Raw genomic sequence first — 25,249 nt, 5'->3', positions numbered from 1 at the left:
AATAATTTTAATTAATATTGTGGAGTTTAAAAACTATTATTTTTTTTCACTTTCAAGGTTTTGAAGTGGCTGGATAAAATTAACGATTCTGATAAAACTCATTCCCAAGACAGCAGACTTTTGGAAAAGCCTTTTATTAAACTTGAAACTTCTCACAGGTGAGTAGCAATTTTTGTATCTTACAATTCGAGGGAATTTTGTGTGTTTGCTTTGCAGGTTTGCTGAACAATGCAGTCATATGATTTGAGTGAGCGAGGCTTTAACAGAGTATAGAATAAATTAATTTACCTTTTACTCATACTGCCTTGTTTAAGAAAACAAAAATAAAAATAAAAGTAATTTGCTGAATGATTACATAAATGAAACAAAAACTTGAATATCAACCCAACCTTGACAAAAGCTATGGATTGTGTTGTAAAAAAAATTTCCAAATGTATCAACTTTTATAAAATTGTGTTGGAGAATTGGTTATTTTTAATTTACTTAAAAACGTAATATCGTGTAACTTCTCCAAGGCAAATTTTTGTACGCAATGACATTTAAAACATTTTTAGCTTTAAAAAAATGTTATCATTGGCTTTTATTTTTAAATCTCAAAAAAGCCAGACTGACTACATATATGTGCACCAAGTCAATACCCAAGTAAGCTCGGAGAGCATTTTAAATTAAAAAATTGTGTCACTAAAGCCCTGGTGATATTGCGTGGTGTAAGACCCTGCCTCCGTCTTCATGCCTGGGTGTGAAATTGTGCTCTGGCTGTCGGGTGGCGTGGGTGAGGGGTGATGAAAAGGACTACGTGTTTTCGTGTGTCCCCCAGACATTGCCCCTCGTACAAGGAGTTCTCAGCCTGGCCGGCCATTGCGCTGGACTTTGACGCCGGCGACTGCCCGTTCAGCGTCGCGAGGCACGGCTCCGGGAGGAACGCGGCCCAGCCCGATGGGGACACGGAGAAGGCCGACGCCGCTTGCAGGGAAACCGATGGCTTGTCCGGAAGCTCTAGGTTCGTGCTCGGACAGGGTCGGCTGACTCAAACCGCAACGGTTCAAAACATGGTTTACACCAAGTGGTTTTTTTTTAATCAAACAAAATTTTTTTTAAATGGAATATCTTCATTTTTGAAGTGAAACTTCTGTGCTGAGGAGGCAAGCATTTTTGAGCGTTACGAATGTTCAGATTGCACGAGGGGAAATTGCTGGGTATGTGTGTGTGGGAACCGGGGAGAGGAGGGGAATAGTTAGGTACGTGGTGGGAGAACCGGTAGAGGAGCCGGCGGGGAAAAGTAGAAATGATGCAGCCTACTTGCATGCTTAACACACTTGCACGTTTGCTATCTCTTGCGCAAACTTCCACGCTTGCGCTCTTGTCATCTTGTGCCCTTACGCGCTTGCCCAGTTGTGCACTCTCGCACTTGCGTATGCGCGGTTGTTTCTTAGAGGTGGTGCGTTTGTGCTATCTCCACTCCGAAGCCGTTGGAGCAGCCTTGAGCGGGCTCCACGTGGTGGCGTGCGGCTCAGGTTTAAACTAGTGATGCACCGATTCCGATACCGATTAACGATAATCGCCGATAATTACATTTTACCGATTAATCGTTATCACCGATTATTTAAATACCGATACCGATGTAAGTTGTATTTTACGCATCCTTTATTTTCTCGTCAGATTTAGTAGACATATTTCGCCGCATATCTTACGCCAGATTTTAAATTAAAAAAATTAGGCGCACACTCACTATTTTAATTTAGTATTCATTCCCGCCGCTATTTATTTTGTAAACACGCAACTAAGAACCATAGATACCTGCATACAGATAAAAGTTGTACTGCCAACTTTAGAATAAGACAGCATTAAAGTGGTTACGATTACGATCAGGTTTAGCAGCGCTAGCAATCATAGTGAGAAATAATGAAAACGTCGAAAAGGAGAGTGGTTGCTTTAGCACCAAATGTTAACGAACTTCAGTGTTTGCTAACTTTCCTGTTATTGGCGTCTTTGTTGACATCATATAATCTCTGGAAGTATTCCGAAGGTGTTGTGTTTTTAAATGTAAATGTTTATTATTGCGAATGCGTATTTCTGAAAACGAGACTGTTTTAAACAATGGGGCCTGTGAAGATATTTTAATTCTTAGTATTGCTTGATATATTATTATTTGTTTAATTTAGCTGTTGGAAAATGAAAATGTGATAAAATAATCGGTAATCGGTTTGTATCAGTATCGGCCGATGTTTATGTTGGTTATCTGTATCGTTTCGGTAATCGGTAAAGCCTTATCGGTGCATCACTAGTTTAAACATGTAATGCTGTAGGGGTAGGCAGGTTGCAGCGGTAGGGACTTGTCTGCACGCCACCCTAATTTAAGGGAGTATTTGGGCAGAGAGCAATACAGCGGGGTTTGAGATTATTGTTGTGCACCACGCCACGGGCCATATTTACAAGAAAATATTGTTCTCTCATGTATGTATTATTATTTTATTAACTTGTGTAAATCAGTATTTTTAAACGAATGTTATGTGCACATTGTTTTAGCTGTGCAACTAATAATTTTTTGCTGGTATAATGCTTTTCACTTTTTAGTTTGACAGGGTAATTGTCATAAATTATTATTTGATTAATTCAAATCACAAACAGAATTATAGTTACAAGCCCATGAGCTTTAAATAAGTTAGCCCATTTAAGAGGCGTATCTGAGAATATACTTGCATCCTTACTTTTCTCAATTACCTCTTGTTCTATAAAAATATACTGATAATTTATCTCCATTTATATCTAATAAGCAAGAAGTTTCACTTCTCTTCCGGTATTTAATATAATTTTAACGTAATTTAATATAATTTAATTTTAATATAGTTTTAACATAATTTATTTCATTGCCTGGTTGTGCAAGTTTCTTAGGAGCTTGTAAATGTATTTCACAGCATTCTTGTTTTGTTTTGTTTTTCCTTCTAGGATGACCAGGAAAGCCCGCACTAAACTGCACCAAGATGTGTGTTCTGTCCGTCTCCCTGGCTACTGCGAGGTCTGTCAAGTCAAGTATTCCGACCAGAAAGCTCACGTGCAGAGCAAGAGTCACTTGCAATTCGTTAACAACGACCGCAATTTTGTGTCCCTTGACTTTCTCATCAAGCAGCGGTCCAGCATGGATGCTTTCCTCCAGTTGAACGGTGCAAGTGAACTGACGTAAGGACTCTGTCTTGAGCTTGTTCAGTATCATGCTTACCTCAGTAATGCATGGCTGCAGTATCTCCGTATATCAGTCTTCCATAGGTACTTCCTGCAGTTCATTACGTACTTAGGCTAGTCGCGTGCCGAATTCACACAATTCTAAGACGCGCCTTTTCATTTGTGCATCGTTTGGAGGTCTGTGAATGGTCTGCAGCTACGTTCGCTGAATTCGGTTAGTTTCAAGACACATTAATTAGTTTTGTTTTTAAATATTTGATAATTAGGTGTGTAGCTTATGGAAATAATTTTTGCCTACGTTTATAGCCGAGCTCATCAACATTTGTTAGTATACAATATGGCGGGTTACTTAGCAATGGACTATTTCATTATGCAACACGAGGCCGGATAGTCAACTGTCGTATCAAAGGGAAATGCCAATTATCACAAACATAAACATAGCATAGCTTCTGTACACATCAGAAAAACATTGAGCATTTGTCATGTCGAAGAACATCTTCTCCTTATTTAAGGTTAAAGCTTCTAAATACTGTAAAACCTCATTGTTACATATTTCACGGGACTAGGGAAAAAATATGTAAAAACCGGGAAAACATTAAAAAAAACTTTTATTCTCACTCCGGTGGAAACAATAAGCAAATATGCACCACAGTTAATAAAATGTTGGAGATGTGTACAATTTTATATATTAACTATAACTTCATTAAAAATCACAGTTCTTGAGTAATAGATGTGAATGATGAAGCATCTCAAGATGCCCACTTTTTATGGTGAGATTTTATTACACAATTCATATTTTGACTTTGTGTATAATCACACGTTAACCTTTAATTTTATATTTTTATCTGAAATAATTCTATTAAATAAGCACTACTACTATCGAAACGCTTGTTTACGTTTATAAAAAAAGTTAAAAACCTTTCCGTTGCAACATTTAGAAATTCAGTGTTACCAACGACCTTTCCAAAATATTACTAATGTGGTAAAATGAACGTCATCGAACATGCATGCGGGCGCCAGATTTCAAGGAATTTGGTACATTACTATAAAACGTATTTTAATAATTTCGCAGTAATCTATTTTTTGTTTTTGTATAATGTACACAACTTTATTTTTATCTATAATACATTAAAGTTCAAAGTGGGAAAATTATAAAAATAAACGTAAATTTCACTTTCACATCACCAAACTTTTGGTTCACTGCCATATGGTTTACGGTGGCACGTTACACAAAACAAATGTATGTTTACAATAGTAAAAACAAAGCTGTTCTGACCATATGCTCACACAGTAATGTATAATAATTAGAACTATTCACTTTCAACTTTCATTGTTCCTCCTTAAATTTTTTTGATGGTTTGCTATTAAATGCAACACTCTTGCAACGTAAACTGCGGGAAATTCTTTCACATAAAGCAGGAAAGCAATGCATTAATACTATAGGGAAAATGACTGTGCAAGTCAATAAAATACATTAATCATGGGAATTTGTTAATCCAGGGTACTTAAATATGATGTTCTACAGTAAATGAAAGGTTTACAGCCTGTGTACAAAACCTGATGATACTTAATCACTTGCATGATTATTATACCCATTGTTTTTCACTTGGAGAATAACTGTGATAATTATTTGGTACAGAAAAACAAATGCAAGGGAGGTATGTTATTAACATTTACAGATTTAGACCTAAAATAATAGTAATAATGAGAAAATAAAAAAAAATCTATATGGCATTTAAGATAAAGCCTTCACATTCTCCTGTTACAAATAAATGTCTGTCTTAAATTGAAGTGTGTGGTAAACTTTTTGACTTGGAGAATCTTAAAGATCAAAAGAGGGCTGCGTCTTAGAATTGAGTAATTATGGTACTTAACCTTACGTACTGGATTAGCATCTGTCTCGGTATACGGTGTGCAAATACGACATGATGTATCACAGACCCAACTTTGTCTATCTCGCCAACACATCTATTAAGAGGTAAATATTAGGGGTGTGCTGGATCCCAACGCTTCGGGAAAATAGGCTTCCCGAAATGCCGGGCGGGAATTTTATTACTCCCGAATTTTTCGGGAAATTGTTTAAAAATTTACAAATGTTTACTAATCATGTGAAAATGTTTTCTATCAATTCAAACTGTTTTTCCAACAATATTTTATGGATTCGTACATTTTTGAAGGGTTTCCGTACTATTTAAACGCAAAACATCTTTTAAACGTATGCCGATCGTAGCGACAGCTGTGGTGTGCAGTGAATTATCATAATCGGAATTGGAATTATGATAATTGGAATATTAAAAACGTACATGGAGTACCTTAAATATTGTATGCGTTCATAAATATATTTCTTCAAGGGTACAAGTTTGCAAGATACGTGAATAGTCAGTTATATAACGTTATTGCCGTCATCATCGAATACTTAACCTAAAACCACTGTGTGACCTTAGACACAAACAAAACTTGCGCAATCCAACCTTTTCGCCAAAGATATAAGAAATACTAGATTTGCGTTACATAACGAAGCGTAACCGTTCTCATTACTTGATAGCAGTGGCGATGTAGAGAACTGTATTGGCACTTTGAAAAATATGAAATCACGTAGTTTTACACCACTGCTCACGAGTATCTAAACATCTATGATTTTGCTTTGGGAGAAAAAAATAGTTGTTTACTGTTTAGTTTGGCGGGCTTTGTCGGCAGACGTTACGTTATTAAGGCTTGTGCAAAGTATCTGTTCCTATTTTCGATGCTGTTGTATATTAAAACAAACTAGCAGCCTACTAATAATGGAGGTCGCAACCGATCAGCCTGTTACTTGTAAACCTAAAGGTGTTTGGAAGTATTTTGAACGTCTGACAGACAGTAAATCCCTGGCAAAGTGTGTCTCGTGTGGAAAATTCTTGAGATGCGAGTATGGTAGCACGTCTGGATTACTAAGACATCTCAATAAACATCCCTCTATAAAAAAAGAATTTGAGGATGCTAAAAAATATGAAGTCGCCGCTGAAAAAACGGCAAGTGAAGCAGACAAAAGAAATAGCAGCAAAAACAACTAACTTTGCAAGATGCTTTTAAATGGCCATCTTCTCATATTAGAAATAAAAAATTTTCCCAATCCCGTCTCGTTTCCCGCGGGAATAATTTATTTTTCCCGAAAATTTCCTGCAGTACAAAAACCTATTCCCGCACACCCCTAGTAAATATAGAAGATCTGGGAGTTGTTTGTTATCATGTCACAAGGCAGATGATCTATCTAACTTGCTTTGATGATTGGACGATGTTTTATATTTTAAAAAAATAAAATTCTCAGCGTGGCTTAGCACCTAGCTTCACACAATTGAAAAAAAGAACATTGATAGTTTGGGATACTTCTGATAGCCCAGCATTCAGTGGTCTGGAATGTCCGACAGTCCGGCACCCTGAGGGAATGTACGGACTTGAGTTAAATGAACTTAAGCTAAAAAAAACCTGTAATTTTTATCTGAGGTAGCAGACACACATGATTGGCAGTCTGAAGCGTTCTCTGCATGGCCCGGGGATTGGTCAGGAGTGTTTTGAAGTGATCGTGCACGCTTCTCGTGTTTATTTAGCAGAAATCGCTAGTCGTTGACGGGAAATTTAGTTGTGGCCTGTATTTGTGTAGAAAGCTTATGCTTATGTTCCTGCTAAAAATTATTTGCTGACAAAACACCATTTTAACATGTGAATTTGCTTTACAACTTAGTGTTCGTTGGAGATACCGACAGAAAATCCGTCGTTTTCAGTAATTTGGCTCCTGACAAGTTTGAACTTGTCTGATTATTATTATTATAGGTTTAGTCACTTGCATGAACATTATTAGTTTTTTCCCCTCATCAGTTGTATATTGAGGCCTTTTAGTGAATACCAGATTGTTGCAGGGTATTACAGCTTGGGAAACTATGATTTATGCCTTGTAATGGCAATAATTTGGATAAATAGTTCAAAAGTGGATTACTAAGTAAAATTAAAAAAATATTATCCTTTAAGAAGTGGAAGGACCTAATACCTACAATATCTAAAAAATATCTAAACAAATATATTTACAAAAAATAATAATACTCTGAAGTGTAAAAGATTGTGAGTAAATATTTTTTTTTGTGTTCAAAAATAACTCGAATCTTCTTAATTACAGCATTTTTTTTACATGGACTCTTGTTTTTCATAGAGCATTTGCAGGTTGTTTTTAATTCTGCTTGATGTCATCCAAGTTGTGCAATGCTTAGTAGCGTGAACATAGAACATTTCCATATAATTGTAGTTTAATGGGGTTTTCATGTAGCTGTAAAATAAATTCAGTTCAAAGAAACATAATTTCCATGGCTCCAGGAAAATGATTTGATTTTCTAGTTTATATATTTACATATTTATTAAAACGTGCTTGCCCCAAGTTTGTGGTGCAATGCTGGGTCTGTGATATATATGTCCGTATGAACTTTCAAATGATTGATTTTTACTATTAGTAAAGTGACTTCAGTTCTAGGTTTGATTGCTGTTGTACTTCCACAAAGTTGTTGTTGTGTATGTATGAATAAGTAGTTTTCAATGCTAGCAGTGTGCAAAATCCCATACTGGGTAATATTTTAGTTTCAAGGAAGTATGTCCTCTTCCAGGTAATTATTTTAGTTTTACATTGGTCAGGGTTACACTTGTAGACGTTTTGAGTGGCCGAACTTAAACAAAAAAAAATATATATATATATATATATATTTATATATAGTATGTACTTTTTGTATAATTAGCTGGCAAAGTGGATTTTTTAACATTTTTGTGCAGGATAGGTAAGGAGAACCAAATAGAATAAATAACTGAACATCTTTGGGTGTAAAGGCAATAGAGGTGGCTGCGTGGTGTGGTTGAAATTTTTCAGGAAAATTCATTTCATTTTATTTAACCTTTTAAATTCTTAAAAATTCTAATGATTTTAAAAGGCTAGCTAAAATCAAATGGTTTTATTCTGAAAGAAGTTAAACCTTACCACATAGCCAGTAAAATTGGTTTTAAACCGAAGAAATTTCAGTTTTACATATTCCATTTCATTACCCTTATCCATGCATACTGCTCAAAATACTAGTTCAAAATACAACTTTGTCTGCTAATCATGCAAAAAGTACGCAGTATAATAATAATTATTTTCATTTTGTGAACGTTCAACCACTCGCACAGTCTGCACGTTTAACAGCATAAAACGCAAACACAAAATAATGACGTGGAACGGGGACATACCCTCCTAAGAGATGTGAAGAAAGAACTGAAAGATGCTATCTTTGGATTCAGTTTTTTTTTCTGTGACAATCGGTTGTAGTTTATAATTGAAAAATGTCCTCTTTGAAATCATAGTTACTACAGGATGTCATCTTTGGCCAGAATGCAGCGGACACTTAGCAGCTGCACATTATTCGTGAGAATCAGCCCCCCCCCCCCCTTTTATTTTTTTTATTTTTTCTTGTTGTGAATGTACTAGAGGGACAAACACACACACAGAACTGCTAGAGAAACCACACTTGTCAATATCGGGTGACACCTTTTTCCACACTGACTCAGTAGAAGTCCTAAAACAACTCCCTAGCGGCAAAAACTGGCTCATTTAAGTACATGATGTGCAACATTACGATTCTGGTTATTTTTGAGTCTCCCCCCACATACTCTGGTGTAGTTCGTTTTGATGAATGACTACAACTTTAAAAATACTATAATTTTTTTTAATCTCTTAGTCTCAAAGTCTTTTAATATGTACTGTCTTGTGTGTTAGTTAAGGTCAATTTACAATAATGAATTATAACAAAAAAAAATGGTGCAATTATAGACGGCCTCTTTCAACATTTAGCTCTCTCTTTCTTTAAAAATAATAGCCATGTAAGAGAAGTGTGTTGGTTGCGCAAGAAATGTATATTTTAAACTCACTTTTTTTCTCTATTTTATAAAAGTGTAATTCTCAGCAGTTGTAATGGTCCTCATATTATAGGTTTCTCACAATTTGTAGCTGAAATATTTTTACCTAAATCATCTGATTTAAAAATATATATATGTATATTGGATTTTTATTCTGACAAGTGTTTGAATTAATGTTGTTTCATGAGTACTGATTTTTATTTTTTGTGTACCTCATGGTTGCTACAGGACTAGAGGACCAGAAAAAGACACAGAATTTAAAACGGTCAGGAAATGCAGGGAAATGTGATGGAAATTGCAACATATTTCTGAAATTTCTTCTTGTGCTTAACAAAAGTGAAACGTAAAATAACACTCTCAAATTCTGAAACATTTAATATCATAAAATTCTGTTAATATTTTTTTTTAATTCTCAGATTTTTTTCTGTAAATACGTTTGACCGGGTGGGGGGGGGGGGGGGGGGTGTATTTACGTATGTGTACATACAAGTTTGATAGCCTTTTCTCGATAGTTTCAGGAGAATTGATAGTAATGGTTTGCCAAAACATATTTTGATCTCAAACAGCGTTAATTTTACAACGCGGCCATTTTATTTTGATGGGGGTGTGTTGTCAATAAATAATTCAACACTATGTATTTACAATAATTCTGGAGATTACCAGTTTCTGCGGATTAATAGAGATAAAGTTACCAAGTGTAAGGGCTTAAGTGTTAATATTAAACTAAATATATTAAACTAATAACCAGACCACATATGTTGTTATGCCTACGGGGGGGGGGGGGGGGGGTAATTTCATTGGGAATCATTTAGAAATTCAAAACTAAAAAAATTTGAGAAAAACAACACAATGTACTAGGAAGTGTGTGGCATGACCATAATCAGCGAATCTTCGAGGGAGTCTATGAAGCGAGTGACTCGTGAAACTAGCTTTCAAAATCGGGTAACCTCAACTTATGATACTGGCAACCTCAGTTAAACATGAAATAAATAATTACAGTTTATATTATCTGTAAGTTAAATTATATTACGAATTTGGTTATTCAAGTTATTTTATTAAGTGGTTCCTACTTCAGAACTATTATTATTATTTATTTTTTTTCATTTCAACATCATTTTAGGTTAGGTTAGTTAGAATAGGTCATTCATAACCAATCGTTCAAATACATTCAAAGCCTACACTGATTTAAAATGTAGCCAACCTATTCCAACTGATTACTATGATATCACACTAATTGTAATATATAAAAGCTAACCTAATCACTCAGAGGGGTAAACTACTGGTAAAAAACTTGAATAATTGTAAATTGTGTCAGGGAGTAAAAATGCAGCTTATAATACTTTTCCAGAAATGAGGCTTTCCTTCAGAATGACCAATAGTTAATTTTAATAGGATGAGTTCTATTGAGTAAAGACATACTATAGGTGCAGTTGAAATCCTGTGCTAGTGTTTACTTTTGAGAAAAGAGGTTTTAATATGAAAATGGTACATTTGAACTGCACATACAATCTTCTTTTCCTGCAGAAAAAAATGTTAACATCAAGTGGTAGCTGAAGGATTGTTTGTGTCTGAAACGTTAGGGAAATTCTTCAATTCAGGTCCGGAAAATCTGGAAAGGTCAAGGAATTTTGGAATTTCAAGCTTGTAGCAACCATGTAATGGCTTATATTTTTAATAAAAATGCACTGCTAGTATTTGAAAATTATTTCTCTTTGTCTATTTAACATGTACTAATGGAATATCTGCTTTAGCTTCCCTAAGAAAAGATTTTCAGTAGTTTAGTGTTAGTCTGTAACAAATACAGTTTCGTAGTTCATTGAGTTTTCTTTTAGAACTGTTTTCACCTGCTTATGTATATATTTATATGCGGGTGTGTGTTTTTATTCAGGTTGTCCGTATTATAAGCCAGGGAAAATCAAGGAATCAACTTGAAATACTTGAAAAGTTCTAGAAATCCCTCGGTGATAGTAATTTGAAGGGAAGATGTCATCGCTCAGACTGTGAAAGTATTTATTTTTCCCCTTGTGTTTTATCATTTCATGGTCACGCATTTTATATTGGCATATGCAATATTGATGTGTCGGTTCTGCCTTTTTCCCCGGCTCTCGGTTAACCACCAGACAATGTCCAGTCACACCAGATGGCATGTTTATTTTTTCAATATGCCTTGGGAGTGCCCCAACTTCACCATAATCGCAACACAAGCAAGCCACCTAGCACATAGCACATCGGTGGCACAGATACTTCATGTTCTGCAGGCGGCTTTAGTAGCACACAACCTACGTCCTGTGGTAGAGCAAAATCTAGTCATGCATATGACAGCTGTTTGTAGCTGAATCACTATTTACTTAGAAATTGCCTGAGAAAAATTAAATATCAGTTTCAAGAGAATTTGTAAATTATATAAAATAAATAATAAAATTTTATAACTCAGAAATGTTGGTTTTGCCTACATAGGAAAAAAGCCCTATTATGAAAACAATAAATGTAATTTTAGGTTGTTAAATCTCTAAATGTTACTTAACATTTATTTAAATGTACTTCAAATGTATTTAGATACATATTAGTACTTTTAATTATTTTTAACTGTAGTAACGTCTTGAGTAAAATGGTAGTTGCAATCACACATAACTATTTGGAAAAAACTAATTATTTGATTAGCGACTGTTTTACTGGAATGAATTAGGGCGTTACTTTGAGGGACTGGTGTTTCTTACTTTGTTTGTCTAGATGGCCGGGATAAAAAAAAATTCAGTTTTTTTTACATTGCTTTAACTGTTTTTCGGTTATCCGTGGACCCCTTGCCAATCATTACCTCGTATAATCAGGAGTCTACTGTATAACATATTATATGTTGTTTGATTTAAAATTGATGTAGGGCTGAAAAAGTGGTAGCAAGTGTATATAATTTGTGAGTATTAGAGACCTCTAAATCATGGTAGTGAGATTAATTTTAACTACTGCGACAGTTGTATGTTACTTAATGACCGTACCCTGATTTACCTTAATTAAATGTTTTTCCCCTCCTTTATTTTGTTCTGTAAAACTTTGACCAAATATTGTTTCTTTTTAATATTGATGGCAATAAAAGTGGACTTTTTCAATTGTGTAATTTGATTTGCGCAGTTTCTAGGTAAAGTTGGGACTTCGATATCAGCAGATACTATGTTTAGTCAATGTCATTGACCGTTAAGCTAAACCTTCCTTAAGTTCTACCGGAAGAATGAATGTGGGTTTTGAAATTTTCTTTAGTTTGGTGTCGTGTAGGCAAGAAAGAAAGTACAAAATCATGTATGTGTAATTAATCTGTACATATTCTATTTTATGTTAAAGTATTTTATCTAAAAAATTTCAGGACCATACAAAATAGTTAAATTTTTAATAATTGTTGTACAGTACTTTTTGTTTTTACTTTAAGAATTGAGTATTAAAAGTATCAATGGTATTGAGTGAAAACAGTGTCAAATATTGAGTATTGAGTTAATGGTATCATCTCAACTCTAGTTTTAGGCAATGGAAAATCTCTATAAATTAAGTTCTAATAGTTATTAATTATCACCAATGCCATTAAACTTTAAAGATAACATTAACCACTATGACTTATAAGTGGTAGTCTTCATGCAGATATTATTTAAAAAATTACAATTTTTTAAATATTTATAAACTTCACAATGCTTGGAAGTCCACTTAATGGTACACACATTAGTCATCAGTGTATTTGTTGTTGTATTGAAAGTTCGAGAGGTAATTCCGGAATAACTTTGTTCATACATGCCTTCTTTCTGTTTTATTTGCACCCATTAATGTTGTGGATTGTAACCGACTCTTGTGGCTTCGGTAAGGTTCATTTTTTGTGTATTGTTCTGTTTGGTTCCCAGCATGCATTTCATGTAGAAAATATCTATCATTACAGTAGTATTCACTTATCAGTTGTGTTAAAAATGAACACACTTATGCTTCTTATTATTTAGGCAGAAAATAAATTACTTTTCTGTTCCAAATGTTCACGTATTGGGTGAATGACATATATTTAGCTATTGGTGTGTGGAAAAAAAATCGACAAAAAATGCTAATGCATGATTCAAGTACTGTCCTGTTTTAGTAGTTTCAAATAAGTATTATCTTTTTGATATTGCTTTGAAAAATAATTATTAAGTTTTTTTTATTTATTTATTTAAAAAAAAAAAAGGACAGGGAGACATGAGTTATGAACTTAGCCAATTTTTTTCACCCAATATTTTTCACCCATTGACTTAATAATTTTGTTCAGTTTTCAGATCTCATGTATGGCGTATGTATACTTCTTGAGACATAGGATTTAATTCTGCTTGTGGAGTACACAATCAATGAAATTTTTTGAGCTTCTAAATGCAATTTGTTTTTCTTTATTTTAAGCTGTGTCCCTTAAAGTAGATGGTACCATATACTGTAAACGCCATACCTATCTGAATTTGTATTGAGAACTTTATGATTATAATTTTTAAATTTAAATTTGTCATTATGCGGACATAGCAAAGTTTTATTTTATCTGTTGGTCACTTTAATCCTGTTGTTTTAAATCACTTTTTTAAATTATAATTTATTGTATTTCCTTATATCCATCATCTTATATGTGGTCTTAGTTGTTAGATGTTTATTCAGTGCTAGTTTGGAGTCACCATGTGTCAGGTCAGCCTTGAGAAAGCCTGTAATCCTTGTGTCATCATAGTGTAACCAGATTCACAATGCCCGGAAATGAAACGGAACCTGAACTAAAAATTTAAGCCATGACGCAGAAAAACAAGGTTGAACGAAGTGTAAGCAACACAAAATCGTTAAGAAATAAAAATGTTTAATTTATGTTACTTACCCTAAGTGATGTGGCTCAAAATTAATTATTTTTAAAAATTTTTAAATTAGTTTTGTTGTTTTATCTATTAGACAGTTTAGTATAAGCTCATTACTAGGTACCTCGCTGATGCTTCTTTTATTCACACATTTGTGTTTCCTTGGGTGTCTTTTATTCATGTGTTTTCATGCTTAAACACTATTAACATCTGTGGTGTTAGTATTTTGAATGCAGTCAAACCAACCACTGCTGCTTATTAGATTCCCTACTGTTTTTTATAGACTTCAGAGGCCATATTCCAAATTGACTGCCTCAATTTTACCTCTTAATTAAAACAGTCCACTTCAAATTTTCTAAGTTTGCCCTGACCTCTCAGTACAAGTCCACACCAAACAACAAGCAAAAAAGAAATCTGTAAGAGTGATATGTTTTGGCATGTGTGTTTCATTTCAGATTGTAGTGCTATGAATAAAAGGTGCCCTAGAACACGATCATATTAGAGAACGCTCAAATGCTGTACATCCTAACTACCAGCGTTCCAGGTTACAAAACTCAAGTGTTAGAAAATTTGTTCCGCCATTAATAAAAAGTCTAATGGGCTCCGTGTAGCCTGAAAATGTGATGTTCAAAGAAATTCTGATGTGTGAATAAAAGGGTCTTGAATGGCATCAGGCCTTGCCATGTTTTTTACCACCCTGATATTATGCCACAGCTTGTGTATTGTACTTATGGCTTGACATGGCATGGGACTTACTTTATGGGCAGTTATTGATGTTGGCATTTAAAAATTCAATAATATTGCTGTAGAGTCATAGGGACACATTATAACCTAAGCCACCTGTATTTTTTTTAATGTTTACATTTTAAAAACAATTGATAGGCTGACCATTTTTACACATACGAGTATTTATTTATATAGATGGGTAGCACTAATAATACTTAAGAGCATGTTGTGACTGGGGGTATACTTAGGCTGGATTGGCCAAAGCTTTCTGCTGTACGGAGGGGAACGGAGAACACAACACATTGGTCCTGGATACTGTAAGGCAATTTTTGAAAAATTTCCGACCCAGCCGGCAATTCATTCCCGTGATCCTTGGCTTAGTATCTGGAAGCTATAACCACTGATATTGATATTGATGATCAGATGTGCGAAATTTCATTGAGATCAGTGCACCACTGTAGATTTGTATAAAGACTAGCGGAAACTCGTGTTTATATATGTAGATTGTACTGTATATTAATATTTCTTTGGTATTCATATTAAAACTAAATTAACGTTTCATAATCTGGCTTTTCCCTGCTCCTGAATATGTCAGTGTTAAATAGTCTGTACTGTAAATGTTTCATATCTACCACGGTTGGAGGATTTAAAACATGGTTCAAACCAAGTGGTTATTATTTTAAAAATTTTTAATTAGAATATCTTAATATTTTTATCGAAAGGTCTAATTCCACTTTAACAGCAACAAAAGGTTGGGTGATTAACATTTATTGTGCTTTACAGGAACAAAAAAAAATATATATATTAATCAAGATCTTGTAATTTAAATTGTGTGAATAAGTTGTAAATTATACCCAGCTAAATTCTCCTTTAAAATTGAAAATGTTATATAGTTGATTCCTGTTCTGTGGGAAATAACCCGAGCTATGGCGAGTCCTCTTCCTCTGTGGTCACGTACCAGTCTCGGATGTGCAGATTTGCCGTGATGTTGTAACTTCCCTGGTCGAGCACGAGTGGCAGGAGGTGGGATGTTGTAAGGCTGGGTTGAACCTTGTCTGGTCGTCGTCCCCCGAGCGTGAAGCGTGACTGTGTCCGGGTGCTTGCAGCCAGTGCTCGATGCTCTGCAACCCCCGCCGCTCCCTGCGCAGCGTGCTGAAACTCACCCCTCTGGACGGCCCGCCGCCGCCCCTGCCCAACGGCCAGCATGCCACGAGAGCCGCCTCCGCCCTTAACATGAGGCAGACCCTGGAGGAGCGCCATCTGTCCAAGGTCACGCAGCATGAGCCTTTGGAGGTGCGTATCCACCGGCACCAGGGCCGGTGCAAGGTAAATTGGCGCCCTAGGGGAAAACCCTTCATTCCTCCTCCTCCCCCCCTCCCCCCCGGGCCGGACACCCCAAAACAAAATTGACCGTGCCTCAAAATACATCACGTAAGCCTAATATTCCGTCAACAATCAAATGTAAGCAGGCTTGGTTTTTTTTTTTTTTTTTTACTTTTTTACTTATTACAAATCATAAACAGGTCACCGTGGACTTCAAATAATTACTTATATCAATATAAACAATCCAAACTGTTACAAAAATCCATTTCCATATAGTTTCAGTAATCGTCAAACATATTATATCAGCTGTTGTGTCGTGCTGCGCCGCCCCCAGCTACTTGGCGCCCTAGGCGGTTGCTTGGTTCGCCTGTATGGACGCACTTGCCCTGAGCAGCACGCACATTAGTAATTACATTAGAACTCGGTTTCACATGCTGCGTTCAATTTTTTTTTCAACACTTTTTATTTAAGACCTAATTCTAAAATTTTGATGCATTACTAATTTTTTTTTGTTTACTCACAAATATTTTTAATCATATACTTTCTTAGTTTAATAATTATAATGAGAGGGAAAAGTTTGCTTAAGTCTTATTACAATTGTACTAATTGAACATCTGTTTATAATATTTCTGACAGAACAACAAACACAAAGATTGTTTAAAGATAAAATTTTTGAAATAGCCCTTAGATGAATTTTTACAAAAATATATAAAAAAATCCACGTGAAATGTGACCTTAAGGCGACCTAAAAACTTATGAGATCCATGTACACTTTTTTTATCTTTATACGATAGACAATATTGTATGTATGAGATACATGAACATATAAAAATCTAGAAACTCAGTGAAAAAAATTATCAAGGTTCTTAAAATTTTAGTCTTTTTAGGAAGTGGTTTTATTGTATTTATGCAGCCCACAGGTTTATTATTCTGTCAGATTCAGGGGTGGTGTGACCACGTAAAGGGAAGTGTTACAGAAGTCATAAATTCATTACTTGGTAGAGAATTGAGATTGCACCTTTTGTTTTCGTCAGGTGGCCTGAAATAAAATGGTTGAATGTTTTTGTTCCTACAAAATTAATGTATGTACTAAATAAATTAAATATAGTACTTGTCTTGGATGATGTGCAAATTATAAAATATTTAACTGATATAATTGTTTATGTTTAAGTATGTGGTTATGTTGTTTCAAATTTAATAAGTAATCGTGGTTTTAGTGTTCTTGTTTGATTTGTATGGGAGTTGATTGTGGTTTTTGTTGCAGATCTTATGCAATGGTATGGTAAATCACAACTATGAAACCCGCCATGGCAGCAAAGTTCCGGCCCCAGTCCGCCAGAATTTTTGGGATGAACGTGGGAAACCGCGTCGAGCCAGAACGACCTCGGCATCTTTCTGCAACTTCAACGAAGAGGAGCCGCTTCAGTTGTCCCCCACAGGTAGTGACTCCGGACATCACTTACGGTCCCGTGGGCAAGTGTCTACCCCCAAGCCCGTGCCTGCAGACGATGAAAGAGTACTTCGGAACTGTGACGCGCAGTCTCCACCTCCCCAGTGTGTCAAGCATCAGGCGGACCAGCTCAACTCGGCGAGTAATGATTTGAAAAACAAAGAAACACTAAAACCATGCCGCGGAAACAGTGAAATCATCAGGAAGAAACGACCTTCGGCTGAAGAAAAATTGATCGAAGACAATAAGGCGTATTATAAACTGGAACTCAAAAATAGTAAGCTCAGGTCAAGCAGGTATTTCATTCCTCAGCGTGCGAGTGAAGCCGACCTCACAAAAACTGATGCGTGTGAAAAAACTAATGTTTGTTTCTCGAATACGAATGGAGAAGAAACTGGTGAGGATTGTGCGGATGTAAAGGTGATGGAAGACACTGTTGTGAAAGCAAGGAGGAAGCATAGAAGAACAGAATTGTCTGTGCTCAGCGATGAAGCGGAAAATTTCATGTTCGGAGAGCCGTCGAGGCACGACAGTTCGTACGAATCTACGGAGGAAGAACTGGAGTCTTCCCTGGTCAAGGTGTATCATGCAGACGCACAAAGTGCTGATGTAAACAACATCAAGGTAAAAAAGGATGCGGAATGCGGCATTGCCGTGAAACAGGACGAGAGCAATAGCTGTCTCACGCCGTTGCAGTGCGACGAGAGTTCCTTAGGTTCTGTGGCAAGTAGTTGTGATACCGGTTCCACCAGAAGAAAGAGACGCACCCACGCGGAAGCTTTCATTCACGATAATTTAGATTACTACAAGTTTGAAATCCCAGGTTCTCGTTTAAGGTACCAAGGTTCCAACAGTCCTCACACTCCAGCATGCAAGAACTTGAGAGAAAGTAAGTTGGTGGACACAAACGAAGTCAGTGTCCAAGTGTCGTTGTCTCCCGACGGTGATGATGTTGTTCAGGAAGAGAAACCCGAGGTCGGTGCGTGCGTGGAGGTTGTCGATGGTGCGAAGGACGCGAAGGAGAGGGGGCAGAAGCGCGCAGCGGAAACGAAACGGTCGAGCAGTTACGGCTCGGCGCTCGAGGGGCTCCAGTACTCGTTCGAGCAGGTTCCGGAGAGAGAGCCGTGGTACCAGACCTACAAGAGGCAAGACGAGGGCGAGGAGGTGTACTTCGCCCAGGGCGAGTCCGTCAGGTGGAGGACGTTCCTCCTGCCGTACGAGATGTCCCCGTCGGAAGTGCCGGGACCGAGCGTCGAGCAGTCTGCGGTCGGGGAGGGCGGAGGGGCGTCCAAGTACAGGAGGAAGCGACGCAACAAGTACGCCCACCTGGAGAGCAAGCCTCGCAAGTCGCCCCGATGCCACGCGTCCACCCTGGCGATCCTGTCGAGTCTGCGGCACTACAGGAGGCGCCGGGAGGTGGAGAAGCTGGACTCAGCGGGCGCGCAGGAGTGCAGTTCCGGCACCGTGGATGAGTCCAGCCAGGACGTGCAGGCGGCGTGCGAGCCCGAGCCGCCGGAACCTTTCCAGGAGATAGAGAGGAACTTCGAGAAACTGTTGCTGGACCAGGACGGCCTGTGCATCGACTTGCTGGAGCCGGACTGCGAGATTGGCACGGCGGGCGAGAGCGGCGGCGCGCCGGCGAGGCTCTCCGCCACGGAGAGGAGACGCAGCGGCCACTCCTGCAGGAGGAAGTCCGCCCAGAGCTCGCGGAAGATGAACGGCAGCAAGGAGGCGAGCGAAATAGAACCGGTCATCCTGGAGGGGCTGAGGCAGTCGCGAAACGATCAGCTGGCGAGCGCGGTGTGCCTGCCGAAACCGGGGAACGGGCCGGACTCCGACGTCCTGGAGCTGCTGGAGTCGGCGTCGACCTGCCGGGGCTTCGAGAGGGGCGCGTTCAGTTGCAGGGACTGTGCCCTTTCCAAGTGCGAGGCGATGCTGTCCCTGTCGGAGATGTCTTGCAACAGCTCCGAGTGCAGCGTGGCGTCCACCTGCGACTCGTCGCACTTGTTCCACGTCCTGGGGAAAAATTACAAGTCTTGCACGAAGAAGAGGAAAAGGAAAAAAAATTTGACAGGCTGGCCAATGGAGAGGTATAAGAAGAAAGGTGCAAAAAAGATTGCGGAAGAAGAAAATTGCAAGTGTGATGCGGTCGAGTGTGATTTCAATGTTGCAAACAAAACAGACGAAGGACCAGGTAACGCTGATGTGCATATTCAAGACATTGTGAACAATGTGGAAGTGACTGCGTGCGATGTGACGGTGGCCGTGGACGGTGTTAAGGAGACCGCGGGCAATGTGGAAGGGACTGCGGAAAATGCGAAAGTGTCTTCGGAAAACGTGACAGTGTCTTCGGAAAATGTGGGAGTGACTCTGGACGTTGCGAAAGGGACTGCAGCGTGTGCGGTTGGAACTGCGGTCTGTGCGGACAGGACTTCAGAGAGCGTGGACAGGGTTGCAGACGACGTTGGAAAGAGTGACGGCGCGGAGTCGGAGAGCGTGCATGCGAGCAACTGCGTGGAGGCGGCTGCTGTCGTCCCGGACGCGAGCGCTGAAACCGCGGAGCGGGGGTCGCCCGGGACGAGCGACGCGGGGACTGTGGGGTGCGGGGAGCCGGGGGGTGGTCGCAGGGACGCCGAGGGGGAAGGGGCGGCGAGGCCGGCCAGGCTAGGCCCGGCGCGGACGGTGAGTCTGGAGGCGAGCAGGCGGAGCTGCGAGTACCAGCCGTGCGTGCGCGTGCTGAAGATGGCGAACCTGGCGGACATGCTGACACTCTCGCAGGGCGCGGGCGGCGGGCGGCGGCTGCGCAGTGCCTCCTCCCCCTCGCCCTCCCCCCGTAGGAGCCAGGAGGGCGCGGACGCTCAGCCCCGCCGGGCGTCCCCCCGCAAGAAGGTGGCCAAGGCCCTGTGGGACGCCGCGCCCGGCCGGCGCCGGTGATGCTCCCGGTAGACGCGATTACCCATTGTGTTCAATTATTATTTAACGTATTTAATTTATGTACATAACAATGAAGTGATGAGTACGCAAACAGATGAACTGCATAAATTTTATAAACTGCGTAAAAAATTTAATACCATTTTGTATTGTATACTTCATTTTTTTTGTAGAATTGTGGGTTTAAATTTACAGTGAAACTTCTGCTTTGTACTTATTAGGTTTATGTCCTTAAGAGGGATGTGGTTTTTGAGGTTAAATGTTTCGCAAAAGTTAGATGTGTAAAGTAATTTGAATTTCTTAGAAAAAAATGTGCGTTTTGTAATTTGATGCTGCTGTTTGTGTAGCAGTTATGGTACCTGAGTTAAAGCTTGCTTATCATGTTAACGTAATACATTTGCAGATGTTAATTATAGGTAATTTTCATTACACCACACCCTCGTTGGTTTCTTGCTATTTAAGTAATACATATTTAAATATATAACCTTTCTTATTTAAATGTGAGTTGCGACAGTATTTGTTATGTTATCTTAGATACATATTCAGGAGCTTTGAATGCATACAATCCAAAAGTGGCCAAAAGTTGAGAAGAATGATTGTGACTTTGGGGTGAAATTGAGCTTTTTGCTACTCACAAAGTCTGCCTTATTACGACACTTGATAACTCTTTAGTAACAAGCCCATTGAGGCATGTGATTTTAATATTGAAGGTGGTTCCTATGAGCTGGTTCTGCAAAACAACAAATTTTGTACTAAAGATAAATTTGAAAGTAGTTTAATATTTGCAAAATACACTCTTTGAAGGGGGAAAAAGGTGCTAAAACTTAAGCTGTCTCTCAATTATATGATTATCTTGCTACACAATACCAAAAAATCACATCCTTCACGATCATTTTCACTGTCTGTAAAATATATGTACATATTCTAATTTAAATTTTTTGTCTTTCCTTTGATCTCCTGTTTTATTTTTTGTATAAACTGAGAAATCTTAATGTTCGTAAATCTGTCATGGGACTTTTTTTTTTCTTTCCATTTTCCAATCTTGATGGCAATTGTTACATGTGTTTTCTTAATTTTCACATAAATAATTCTTCCCATGAATAAAATGTACAAAAAATTATAAATTATGGCCTTTTCGAAAGTGTATGTAAAACCTTTATTTTTGGAAGAAGAAGAAGGTTTTTATGTACTTTATAACTTTTGAGTTTAATTTCTTGTTACGTTTGAAATTTTATTTGCAAGTGAGACAGTTTCTGTATTCTTTCATATAAAAAGTTTGTTTTATGTATTAATTTGTGTGCATTATGATACTCTGAGTTCTAAGCAGTGAACGTCACTAGCTTTGTTTCCAGTGCAGAAATGTTACTTGGTTTGATTGTCTAATAGTGGTAATGTATTGCAAATATAAGTATATATTTAAAAGGTGAGTTACTATGCTGGCATATGTGCTTGCCATTTTTTTTTTAAACTTTTCAGATTTTGATACTCATATGCTGCTCTTTTAAGGGAAGTAGTACGTAATTATGTAGCAGACATAGCACGGTAGTGACTACGCATTTGCTTGAATAACACTGGAGGTAATTAGACACAAGTCGTATCTTCTGAAAATGTTTATTTGTCGTGAAATGATTGCTGTACCGACGTGCGCAAATGGTATCCTGAGTATATAGTTTGATGATATTAATGCTTTTGTTTGTGATGTCAATAGTGATGCTGAAATTCAAACAAGATGTTGTAGTGTGTGTATGTGTGCGTGTTGGTTATTCTTATTTTGTACACTCCCATTGTATTGAGACGTAGCCCTTCATATCATGGACCGATATTCAACATGGCATGTGGCAGGGGAATTTAATTTGTAAGAGCGATCCTTTGAATTTCACAATTGCCGCTGGTTTATTCTCTCGGGCTTGGGGTGTCAAAATTGTGCAAGTGTGTTTGCACATGTAACAGTTGCTATCGTATAAAGTTTTTTTTAAATTTAAATACTGTGAAACAACCAACTGATTTGTAGGCAGTTAATTAGAGGCAACCTGTTCTTGAGTAGATAGGTGGCTTTTGTTTATGAGATAGTAGTTTTTAATTGCCAAATCTTTTCTCTCACTGATTTCCTATTGCCGGTTTAAACATAGTATGTCATATTTGGAATTGCATGTTGAGCATGTTTCGTGTCGTGGGGTATCCTCTTTAATAAACAGGTAGTGAAGTTGTCAGAAACTTTGTAAAAATAAAAAAGTTAGCAATACAAATTGTAATTGGTTTTTCTTTAGACAACAAATGTGTTACATCTGCATAAGAAACTATTGAAACATGAGCATTTTCATGTGTGATTTTGAAATAATATTTTTTGTATGAAGTGGATGTTTCACTGTTTGTGTTTGTGTGTGTTGACCAAATAAAGTATCTTTTGAAAAGTCATCAATGCTTAACTTGTGCAGTATGCCGCCGTTAGACAGAATCCCAAAATTGCCAATTGTTATAACTTTTTAGTAGGTCTATGCAGTTCTGGTTTATATTGGTTGGTTCGGTTTTACATCAAGAACCTCCGTCCTGTTAGGTTCTTACATAGCAAAAACACTTGGTGCTTAGCTAAATATGAATGAGGTTAACTAGATCATTAATTGTTTTAAGAAACTATTTAAACACAGAAAAGATGTGCACACTCTTTTCATTAGCCAGCTTTAAAATCCTAATGCCGAAGCTAATTTTCTGTCATCTTTTGGCATATATTTCCATATTTTCTTTAATATTCAAATGTAATTTGTTCTTTATAGCCCACAGTTTTAACATACTTTGTTCTATAATGCAATACGTTCCACTTGCATGCTTTGTTTATATTGTAATTGGCCTTTAAAGTATGAACGACCAGAAATTGTAATATATTTCAACTGGCAAAAAAAAAAGTACCACCAATATATGAAAGGGACTGAAATACCATATTGTTTCAGTGGTTCAGTATTTTCGGTGGTTTCTGTATTATTTGAAACAAAACATTCGAAGCAGCCAGTCACCATAAATTCAGAAATTCTATTTCAATAGTTAAACCTAGTTTATTCAGACCAATGGCAATCGAAAATCTCGATAATTCATATAATATGGGTAATGAGCAAAACTAAATCTTTAAATAAGCAGATTTAAAATGTTAACTTCAATATAAAATTTATGTTTTGAAACAAAATTACATAGTATACATGCCTCATTGTTTCAAAGTTCTAAAAAATATAATACCAGTCCACATCAGCACCTTGTGATGGGCGAAGGAATGGGCTGGCCCATGATGTGGGGGTGGTGGCAGAACTGTGCGCCCTCGTCACATCAAAACGTTCTTTACTTTTAGAATGACACTCGTACTATATGGTGGGAGCTGATCAAACATAGCATTATGAAAATAGTAGGTATTTTTTGCTGCCTTGATCTTTCGAGAAGACATCCTACATTTATGTGCTATCTGTTTTTTGTTTGCAGAGATGTAGAAGAACACGATTGTCATTTTTATGTGACCATTAAATATGTCATGTCTACAAATCTGAGCCAGATCAACGAAGGCTGGATAAAAAGTTTCACTGTAATATGCATCAACAAAGAAGAAATTACGGCAGGCTTATAAAATTGTTGGGACTAAAATGGTGTCGTTCGCTTCCTCTCTCCCCAAATTAATTGTAAACTGTACTCTATGACTCATGTTTTGTGCATTATTACATCGCAAGATATTTGGTCACATGAAAAGAATGTGTTCGTTTACCTTTCCCGAATTATAAACATATTGATACGTGAGGTACCAGAAACTTACTAGAAAGAAATACGTACCTGGAACAGAAGATTTGAAAAGTTGGTTTAGATAAGGTAACCACACATGCCTACTTCTTAAGTCATTAGACATCATTTTGTATAGAAAAGTTTGTCAGTTTCAACCTTAGTATCAAAACTCATTAGGCTACATTAATAAATGCCTAATTTAGTCCGGTGCAAGATGAACAGCTCTTGTCACTTTGAGCTTAGAAAATAATTTTGTCTCTAACAATTGATGGCATCTTACATTAGCTGAAAGTAGTGACTAATGCTACTCAAAATATTTTTTTGCCACAATGTACTGCGAAAAAAAAAACTCAATTGCACACCTTACATTGGGATATATGTCGCCTACAAGTGACTGGCTTAATGTTAATAAATAAATTATATGCAAGATTGTGAAGGTAATCTTTATACCATGGAGATACAATCATGCACTAATGTAAAAAAAGGAATACGTTAGTTCCCAGCATATCTTGGGTACATCTAATACAGTACGTACGGCACACACTGTATACTATATTTTATTGTGTACTAGAATACTACCATGTGAGAAGAGTAATAAAGAATCTTACACAAGTTTAAAGAGCTTAATGCTAACGTCGTCTCATCTTTTGTGACACTTAATTTGTTGTTACATGAAGGTTGCTCATCTTGCAGATGGGGAAGGAGTTACTTGTAGAATATGTTCGAATGTGTGTGGTCACACTACCTACGTGTGTTGGTATCCTACATAATATGGTCTATTTTCTGTATGCTTCAGAATGTAATAGCAAGATACTTAAAGGCTCATTCTCAATTCCAATGTTTATATATTTTTTCTATTACCTTTATTTAAGGGCAAATAATAAAATTTTTACCTTGATACCTCCCTTACATTTGTAAGTCTGCCATAAATATTGTCAATAGATATTTGCTTAGCGTAAAAAATTGTGCAAGTGATGATAATTATTAAGACTTATGCGCCTATTTACATGCATGATATTACACCAAGTGAAAATCCGTTTAAAAATATTTGTGACAAAAAAAACAAAAGCAAGGGATGTACTAAGTTAAAAATTGTATAAATAGCACTTAAATGAAAGTAACAACAAAAAAAAATTTCAATCAACACAGCCTT

General features: G+C 37.3%; 1 protein-coding gene across 1 annotated transcript in view; it reads left to right on the top strand.

Annotated features, from left to right (window-relative positions):
* LOC134540987 (uncharacterized) overlaps positions 1-22,774 on the top strand; it is a 43,854-nt gene extending 21,080 nt beyond the window's left edge. The window contains exons 4-8 of the mRNA XM_063384097.1: positions 58-158; positions 818-1,000; positions 2,947-3,177; positions 15,746-15,932; positions 17,227-22,774. Coding sequence (XP_063240167.1) covers positions 58-158; positions 818-1,000; positions 2,947-3,177; positions 15,746-15,932; positions 17,227-20,346 — 3,822 coding nt within the window. The 3' untranslated portion in view covers positions 20,347-22,774. The remainder of the gene's footprint in view (positions 1-57; positions 159-817; positions 1,001-2,946; positions 3,178-15,745; positions 15,933-17,226) is intronic.
* Positions 22,775-25,249: the final 2,475 nt, after the last annotated feature.

The sequence above is a fragment of the Bacillus rossius genome, chromosome 17 (assembly GCF_032445375.1).
Source record: "Bacillus rossius redtenbacheri isolate Brsri chromosome 17, Brsri_v3, whole genome shotgun sequence".
Lineage (NCBI taxonomy): Eukaryota > Metazoa > Arthropoda > Insecta > Phasmatodea > Bacillidae > Bacillus > Bacillus rossius.
The sequence above is the reverse complement of the archived record's forward strand: the minus strand, read 5'-3'. Positions and strand labels throughout refer to the sequence as shown.